Here is a 9,980-nt window from a genome sequence, read left to right as displayed (position 1 = left end):
ACAAAAAAAACGTTGTATGGTCTATTTTCTCATTTGAATCGTTGACTTGGAAGCTCAACAGTCGTAGAAACAATGAATATGGGCCGTTTGATGTTATAACATCAATATTCGTGTGTCTTGTGAATTCACTATCTCAGTTTAGATCATTTTCAAACAATCACACATACTCACCCACTCTCGTACAAGAAACTTTGGTTTCTCTGATTATCTATAGAAGGAAATCCGATCCTAGTTTTGCAGAAAAAATTCCTTATCTTTCTAGGGATTTTCCTAAAAATCCTTACGCGAAATCAGAGATCTCCATAATGGTTCATTCTCAACTAGGTTCAAATATTTCACCACCACCATCACATTACACCACATATTTGTACCAAAGTCAATGCAATCAACTTAAGAAAGATCTTTTGAATGAGGCCAACCATGACTCTAGTTTTTCTGCAATGGTTCCTTCCCCTATCAACCCATTCCCTTTGATCCCAACCCATCGGTACAAGGCTACTCACACCAATGGGTCTCAGAGAGAATTTATCAGTGCTCGAAATCCAATGGTCTTTTCACCAAACCATAATAAGATGGAAGACATACATGGTCGCCTTAACACTAGCAAAGGAATTTGGGATTTGTCTACAAAAAATATCTTTCAATATGGGGAAACTTCACAACCTTGGGTAAGTCCCTCTCTATCACCATCACTAGCTTATGATGCACATCAATCTGTGTCAGTTAATCCTGAGCTTCAAGGAGATCTTTCACGCAATGTTGGAATTGGAAACAAATCCCAAGAAAATGATCAACGATTTGTGCTAAGTGGCCAAAAGCGGCGGAAGAGGATTCAAAATAATAATGAAATTCAACACAAGGATCCCAATCAAATCAAGGGACAATGGACTTCAAATGAGGATCGGTATATCAAATCATTTAAAATTTTGCATTTCTTTTCTTATTGTTTTAATTTTCAATTTGATTCATCTTACCTTGATTATATATTTTTTTTTTTCTGTTATTTGTTATCAATTCTTGACATATGATAAACAATGATTAATTATTTTATATTTTTGTAGGGTTCTTGTCCAATTGGTGGATCACTTTGGGCTTAGAAATTGGTCTCGTATTGCTAAGTTTCTGAAAGGAAGAATTGGAAAACAATGCAGAGAGAGATGGAATAATCATCTTCGACCAGACATTAAGGTGTCATTCTTTTGAATCATTTCTAAATTTTATCTCTTATACATACACATATAAATAAAATAATAACAACTCTAGGCAATATTGATTCTTGCCTATTTTTTTACCTTGACATATTTGATTTTTACGTATACACATAGCTGCATTAAATAAAACGAAAAAAATTATGGATGCATGTAAATAAATGAATGAATGCACGTAAAATCATTATGTGTTTAAGATTTTATAAAGAAAAACAGAATGTGTAACTATCATAATAGTTTAATTAACATTTCATTGAATTTATAATGATCTTTTTGTAATACATCACCACTAATCCAGTTGTCTATTTTTATAAATAAGTATTGTACTAAATAGAGATATAATGTTCTTATTGTTCCTATCATCAAGAAGTAATTTTTTTAAAAGACATTTTTTCAAACATTTTTGAAAATACTGATGATAAATGTGTTACTTTTTGTAGAGAACAAAAATGACGATGTCTATACCAGTGCACATAAGTTTTATCCATAAGTGTTTTTGATTAATATTTGGGGGGATTATTTACCCTTGTTTCTTAGGGATGTTTTTTTTAGAGATAGTCACGGACTTCCATTCTTTATTTCCTTAGATCTCTTGATTTTTTAGTGTTTTTGTTTTTGTCCTTTTTCGAGGGTTTTGGTTTGGTCACCCTTCTTGCACAATTTTTTGCTTTTTTAATAATTTTTTTTCGAGCAAGTGGTATAGGATGGGGGCTGGTAGGGAAGCCTAGTTACCCGTTCAGAGGCGGAGCTTAGTATGGGCTGAGGTGGGCCACGGTCCACCCCCCAAAAAAAAAGAATTTTTTTCCTATAGGGAAAATACAAAAATACCCTCATCATATTTTATTTTTCCCAAGTGGTCCACCCAGACTTTTCCCCTTCCTCTGTTGCGCGACCTACACCCTACAAACTCATAACATTCATTCTGGCGATTGTCTGTTGTCATTCTTTTCCGGCTGCGTGACTTCCATCTTCATCGCAGGCGCCGACCACTTAGACACTCTGTTCTCTCTCTCTCTCATTCAGAATTCAGAGAAGATCAAACAAAAACACTTTTTCTTTTTGACTCTCTATTTTTTCAATCCTAATTGAAAGGTAATTTCTTGGCTATTGTTGATTTTCTTTTTGATTACTAATTTTGTAATTTGTTGTATCTGATAACTCATTTATGTTTACTGAACGTAGTGACATATTTTAATTTTCTAAAGTATGTAGTTTACTTTTTTTATGAAACTTTGTGCTTAGCGTTTATTACATATGAAAAGTTTATGTTTATATATTAGGGTATATTTTACTGGCCCACCCTCAATATTTTTTCCAGATCCGCCACTGTACCCGTTGATACCTTCCTTTGCATTTTGATTCATTAAAACAAAACAATGAATAAGTTTTTTGTTTAAAATCTAGTATTGAGGTAGTTTTTGTTTATAGAAATTTATCTTTATTTATTTTTAATTTTGGTAATTTCGAATAGATGAATTTTACACGAATGATATTTGACTTCTTTTCACGCAACTCCTTTCACATATGTTTTTGTTAGAGTCTTACATTGATTATATAAAAGTGTTTAATGTATTATTTAAGTGAGGAGTTTCTTTCACTTAATACAAAATGACTAAGAATGTTTAAGATATCTCTCTTTTTTTTCCAATTTTTTTTGTCTCATTTGTAAGACTAATATATAGTAGCATGAAGTTTTGACAACCGTCTTGTGTCTTGTTCATGATTTATGTTAAAAACTTATTTTATTTTGTTTCGTTGCCGCTTCCTATCAAAATAATTCATGTGTAATAACTATTCTCTGTTTTTAACTACATTGCATTGTAAAGTGTTATTCTTAATTGTCATACAATGTGATCCATGTTGAATGCTAGATATACATGAGTGTGACTCAATTTATTTTAGGAGTAATACTCATCAAAATTATTCCATTTAGTATGTATATATGAATATTATTGTTGATTGTTGATTTCAGAAGGATTCATGGACCGAAGAGGAAGACAAAATACTAATCGAAGCTCACAAAATAGTTGGAAACAAGTGGACTGAAATTTCAAGGAGATTGCCAGGGCGCACTGAGAACTCCATCAAGAACCACTGGAATGCCACTAAGCGTCGCCAAAATCCCAAGAGGAAGAACCGAGGTAAGAGTTCAAAGGGAATACTTCTTCTGAAATACATAATGGAAGTCACCGATGCTAAGGAAGTTGAAAAGGAGCCGATGACGTATTCTACGAGCATGATGGATATTAAAAATCAACTGAATTTTGAAAGCTCAAAGAGTGATTTTAGAACTGAAGGTTTGACTACTCCAGAGAACAAAATTTGTGAGTATGTTCCAATGATGTTCAATGGTGATGATGGAATGGCAAGTGGATCTGGTACCACAATGAATTATGAGTTTGGATCATATGGAATTGAGTTTTTTCCTGAGGTTCCTCTTAATCAAGAAATTGATCTCATGGAGATGATCAATAAAAACCCTTAAGATGGGTTGGGTTTATTGGTAATAAAGTTATCATGGATTTATGTTTGGTTTATGTTATTATTTAATTTGTATTTTGTGATGTGTTGTATTGCTTTGATGACTGTATTTAGAGTTATTTTGTTTTGCTAAGTTTTCTTGTGGATGGAACTAATGCTTGTTTACTATTATGACTTGGATGTATGACTTTTAGTTCCTTAACTTAATTTTAGGTAACAGTTTGGTCTTTTATTTTTTATTTTTTTATTTTAATTTGGTCCTTTTTGTCCATTTTCATATGAATTTTTAAGCTTAAAATTCATGATTTTATTTTCTTATGGTCCTTCGGTCTTCAAATCTATGATCCTCGTCTATGTTTGCATAAGAATATTAGATTTGAAGCTTGAAAATGTATATGAAAATGGACAAAAAGGACTAAATTGAAATGAAAAAAAAGATAAAGGACCAAACTGTTATCTGAAATTAAGTTAAGGGACAAAAATTGTAATTTTGTCTAACTTTTATGGAGACTTGAAACCTTTAGTATGTGGTCTATATAATTATGTCTTTTTAAGGTAGTATTTTATGTTGATACAATTAAAGTTGCAAAGATAAAGTCAATTTTTTTCATATGATTTAAATTCTTGATTTCTATGATTATACCTCTACTAGTTACAAACCCGTGCTTCGCACGGATTGAATAACGTATTTTTTAAAAATTTAGTTCCGAATGAGAAATCTTATAAATTATGGAAAATTGTTGTCCTTTATCAATGTGAAAATCAAAACTGCGTAAACTAAAATTTTACAACACAGAGCCTAAAACACTACATAAAAAATAATATAACAACTATTGTAATCTCTTATTCCTTAAAGTTAACCCGAACGCAAAATTTTGCCCTAGATTTAACCTAACTTCTTTGCTTAATTTTACAGTATTAACCCTATTTAATTTAATCAAAATGTTAACGTTAATTGTTAGGGAAATCAAAATAAACAAATCGCTCCTAATTTATCTCCTTAATTTTATTAAAAAAAATTATATTAACCCTAGATTTAATTTATGCAAAATATTATCTCTTATTTTTAAATGTTAACCCGTGACGCAATATTTAACCCTAGATTTAACCTAATTTTTTCATGTGACTTTACTATATTAACCCTAGATTAGGGATGGCAATGGGAACCCAATGGATAGGGTACTATAGTATCCATCCCCATACCCTCATTTGTAAAAAATGTCCGTACCTGAGCCCGTACCCTCGTGGGCAACAACTTTAATGCCCTTCCCCATACCCTATGGGCACTTAAGTGCTCATACCCCCACCCATTAGCCGCACTTTCTCTATGAAAAGACAATAAAAAATATCACAATTGAAATAAAACTATGATCCAAAATTATTTAAATCAACTAATAAAATAATACAAATTGTAGTATTTAGCCAAATAAAAAAACATCCAAAATATCCCTCAAAAATTAAAATAAAAACATTCAAATAATCGTAGTATTTAGGTTTAAACTTAAATAGCTTAGATTTTAGGTTTAGGTTTAGACTTAAATAGCTAAATAAATTAAATAATTGTACACCAAAAATAAATAAAGTATTTATTATATTATATAAATATGTACATGCGGGGCTGGGTAGTATAGTACCCTTACCCGTGTCCATACCCATTAAAATTTGCGGGTAATTACCCTACCCGTGCCCATATCCATGAAAGCGGGGTTTTACCCTACCCATTGTGGGTATTTTTTGCGGGTATCCATCGAGTCTGGGTCCAATTGCCATCCCTACCCTAGATTTAATTTATGCAAAATGTCATCTCTTATTTCTAAATGTTAATCCTTGATGCAATATTAACCCTAGATTTAACATATTTTTTCGCGTGACTTTACTATATTAACCTTAGATTTAATTTATGCAAAATGTCATCTCTAATTTTAACCTAATTTTTCCCTCCACACTTTTGCATTTAATGTTTATCTAAAGTAAAATAAAATGATGTTCCCAATTATATGTTGTTTTTTTGGAAAGGAATAACCGTTAACTCGTCTCGCTATACTTAACCTAATCTCTTACTTATAAATGTTAATCCCTCTTGCTATACTTAACCTATTTTATTTCTTAAAGTTAACCCGAACTCAAAATTTTGTCCTAGATTTAACCTAACTTCTTTGCTTAATTTTACTGTATTAACCCTATTTAATTAATCCTGTTTAATTTAAATAAAATGTTAACGTTAATTGTTAGGGAAATTAAAATAAACAAATCGCTCCTAATTTTTCTCTTTAAATTTACTAAACAAATTATATTAACCTTAGATTTAATTTATGCAAAATGACATCTCTTATTTCTAAATGTTAACCCGAGACGCAATATTAACCCTAGATTTAACCTAATTTTTTCGTGTGACTTTACTACATTAACCCTAGATTTAATTTATGCAAAATGTCATCTCTTATTTCTAATTGTTAACCTGTGACGCAATATTAACCCTAGATTTAACGTATTTTTTCGCGTGACTTTACTATATTAACCCTAGATTTAATTTATGCAAAATGTCAGCTCTAATTTTAACCTAATTTTTCCCTCCAGACTTTTACATTTAATGTTTATCTAAGGTAAAATAATAACCTTAGATAATCACGGCATAAAAAAAATTCTTCGAAAGAAAAAATGTTAAAACAACGGAACATTGTGATTCATCATAAAATATGTATGAGCTGATTTAGAGATCATATAATCAGTTTATGAGATTAGGAATTGACATAATTTTTAGGATGAAAACAATTGAAACTAATGAGAGTGATTGTTTTGCGCTTTCCTTTTAGAATTGTTCTTGACACCTCGTTTGGGAAATGCTAAACAGGGAAATAACAACAATATTAGTCTAATGCATATTAACATGGATAATGCGAATATAGTTACATATAATTTATAAAATAAAGGTAGCATAACTGATTTTAAGCTAAAGAAAATGTATCATGACTTCTAATTTATCTTCCTAAAAAGGCTAGATAAATGCATTCATGTGCATTATATGAACCCCGTTGACCAATTAACATTGTTGAAACAAATGGAAATTAAGCATCGCTCCCGCATGTGCATCTATAGCTAGCACCATTTGACAATGATGTCTTCGAACATTTGGTGAAACTCTCGTAATATTATCCAAATTGGTTAAGATTGAATTTAGTTGCTTTCCAAATGGTGATGCAATATGTATCCTAACACAAATATGCACATGAAATAAAGAATAATGCAATATGTATTTTTAATTTGTGCGTAAAAAATTCAAAGAATGTTTGTACATAAAAAAAAAGCAGACCTTGACTAAGTTTATAAATTCAACAATTGGCCTTACTTGAGACAGATTGAAAAAATCGTTGTATGAAGTACATTGAGAAGAAGTCGAACTCTGACTTAAGTTCTGACTGATGCTTTGACTCTAAGCTTGAGAAGTGTTAAGGTCACGACAACAATTCAAGAAACATGGTAAAAAAAAATCAAATTAGATTGTGAAATAATAATTTACTCTAACACTGTATTGTGAAATCATAATGCAAACTTACTAAGTCTTAAACTTCTCAACAACCGGATAATGTAGGTTGATGAGCAGCCTCGAACCTGACCAATTGTTACATATATTTGGGTTGCCATTGACTACAAAATGGAAGCAAAGAACTCGAGGTAAATAGATGGTAAATGATAAAGCTACGAAATATTTTTCCCATAGTGTTACATCAACTATATTCTCACTGCATAAGGAAATACATCTTTCAGGTCATTATCAAACTTATACAAAATCCTATCATCTTATGCTGACAAATAAGAAAATAATACCTTTTATCTTTCAACACAATATTCGTACACAATTTCTTTTTAGTCCCAATTGGAATTATCTTGACAATCTCATGAAGAAGCCCGATGATTTCTTAAAAAAATTACTATTATAAATGCTGGAATTTATACTATATGATATTATATTTGTTGGTGTCATGGAAACATATATGTTTAGTTTTTTTGAATAAAAAAAAGATATTGAAATATAATATTAAAAAATAAAGAAAAAGTTCCAAGCGTGAGTTGAAAAGAGGTGTTTGTGAAATAAATTGTGGAGAAGTAGTTTTTTAAAGTAACATTCAACAACTTCTGGTCAAAGCTCATTCCATTCAATTTTATGCGTTCAAAAAATGTTCTTTTTTTAGTAAGTACTTAATTAATATTGTGTTTGCCCTAACTTCTCCTTAAAAATGTAGAGAAGTTTGAAAAAAGTCGGGTCAAACGATACCTTAATCTTCCACAACGGCAATGTAGAAGCAACTGAATTTGGGAGAAAAAATTGAAAAATAGTTAAAAATATAAAAATTGGAAAATAATTAAAAGTTATTAAAAATATAAAAATTAGAAAATAATTAAAAAAATTGGTTAGGGGCAAAAATGGAAATTTATAGGCAATCTTCAAAAAAAAAAAAACTCAGCCAATAATTAATTTACCAAATTGCCCTTAATAGGGGCAAAATGGTAAATTCAAAGGACATTTCTTTTAATATAAGTATATATAGATGATCAGGTTTTGTGTAAAGATATAAATTTTCACATTATTCTTAATTTAATTAAATTCTTGATTTCTTGTTTCATATGAATTGGTTTGTATGAGTCCAAATTTTAGACAAGCCGACTTAAAATGTGTATTAGTAATGTATTATTCTCTCACCATCATGGAATACTTTTTCAAGAAGCAAAAAAAATCATCTTAATTTTTCTCTCTCTCTCGTGCTTTTTCATGTTTAAAGTTTTAATACCCTTACCCAATTTTTCTCCCTTTCCTAAAATTCCAAAACACTCCCATTTATATCTGAAAAAATCTAAATCTTCCACATTATTTTCTTATTTTTTTCTTTCAACATGAGAGAATTCTAACCCCTTAATTTAACACATTTTCTGACATTAACACGGTATGTGTGTACACTTTCTTTTTGACTTTTATATTATTTCTTCTTCTTCTTAGTTCTCTTTGGTTTAAACTTCAACACACATTTAAATTATATTTTATACGGGACTGGTACACAATGTTGATTTGTGTGTGCCTAAATAACATAACTCTAATTTAAAAACAAAGGTAAAATATGGTTTTAATTTCTGTAAAAAAAATTGTAGAAAAGAGTTACTTCAAGATATTTTATTTTTTAAAATAGTCCATTGTCATCAATTTCCCCACGTTTCAAAATCTAATCCAATGGAACTTACTCTTAAGCATAAACACTCTGAGAACTAGATGTGGGTGATACAAGTGCTGAAACATTGTTCCAAACTTCAAAATCTTACCATTCATGAGGTTTTGTTCTTGTCTAAAATTTTCTTTTTTTACCTCAACAGTTTTTCACCTTTTTTATTTGGCTTAATTGCACTTTTGGTCCCTATCTTTTCAAAAGTTACGATTTTGGCCCCCTAATTAATTAAAATACAAAACAGCCTCCTATGTATTATATCTTTGGCAGTTTTGACCCTCAAGGCCACTTTTGACTTAGTTTTCACTGACGCACCCACATCCCTTAAGTGGGGTGCCACGTGTCGACCATTGTCGGTGCCACGTCAGTGAAGACTAAGTCAAAAGTGGCCTTGCCAAAACTGCCAAAGATCCAATACATAGGGGGTTGTTTTGTATTTTAATTAGTTAGGGGCCAAAATCGCAACTTTTGAAAAGATAGGGGCCAAAAGTGCAATTAAGCCTTTTTATTTTAGGGTTAATAGTGCTTTATCCCCTGTAATATAGGTCATTTCCGGTTTTTCCCCCCTGTAAAATATTTTTTTGGTTTCCGTCCTTGTAATTTAAATATTTTTTGGTTTTAGACCTTCATGAAAAATTTTTCCCCCTGTAATTTGAGGAAATTTCGGTTTACCCCCTGTTAATTTAAGTAAATTTCGATTTACCCCCTGTCATATCATCGATTTTGTATAGTCAAAATTTATGAATGTCCAAAACCAAAAAACATCAAATAACAAGGACGGAATCTAAAAAGAAAATTTTACAGGGGGAAAAACGGAAAATGACCTATATTACAGATGGTAAAACACTATTAACCCTTTATTTTATGTACAAAATATTTGAATTGTTGACGGGACTCCGGGAATGAAAATGAAGTTGTCGGTAATTGGATGGATTCAACAATTGTTCCTGAAAGCCTTTCAACACATCTCAGAACATGCTTGCGCTTTAAAAACATGGAATGCGAGGTTCAATTTGTAAAATATATTATGCAGAATGCGAAAGTACTAAACACCATTTCAATTAAGAGTGCCGTTATG

General features: G+C 30.7%; 1 protein-coding gene across 1 annotated transcript; it reads left to right on the top strand.

Annotated features, from left to right (window-relative positions):
• Window positions 1-3,788, top strand: LOC120577152 (transcription factor MYB64). Its single transcript, XM_039828216.1, has 3 exons — window positions 1-904; window positions 1,062-1,188; window positions 3,181-3,788. The coding sequence occupies exons 1-3, from the start codon at window positions 306-308 to the stop codon at window positions 3,691-3,693; spliced, it is 1,239 nt and encodes a 412-aa protein (XP_039684150.1). The 5' UTR covers window positions 1-305; the 3' UTR covers window positions 3,694-3,788.
• The last annotated feature ends 6,192 nt before the right edge of the window (window positions 3,789-9,980 follow it).

Source organism: Medicago truncatula, chromosome 7 (assembly GCF_003473485.1).
Source record: "Medicago truncatula cultivar Jemalong A17 chromosome 7, MtrunA17r5.0-ANR, whole genome shotgun sequence".
Classification (NCBI taxonomy): domain Eukaryota; kingdom Viridiplantae; phylum Streptophyta; class Magnoliopsida; order Fabales; family Fabaceae; genus Medicago; species Medicago truncatula.
The sequence above is the reverse complement of the archived record's forward strand: the minus strand, read 5'-3'. Positions and strand labels throughout refer to the sequence as shown.

Bases quoted from the DNA above. Each gene is read 5' to 3' on its own strand.
- LOC120577152 (XM_039828216.1), top strand. From the start codon at position 306: ATGGTTCATTCTCAACTAGGTTCAAATATTTCACCACCACCATCACAT. The intron at 905-1,061 runs GTATATCAAATC...ATATTTTTGTAG, and splicing joins TGGACTTCAAATGAGGATCG to GGTTCTTGTCCAATTGGTGG. The intron at 1,189-3,180 runs GTGTCATTCTTT...TGTTGATTTCAG, and splicing joins ATCTTCGACCAGACATTAAG to AAGGATTCATGGACCGAAGA.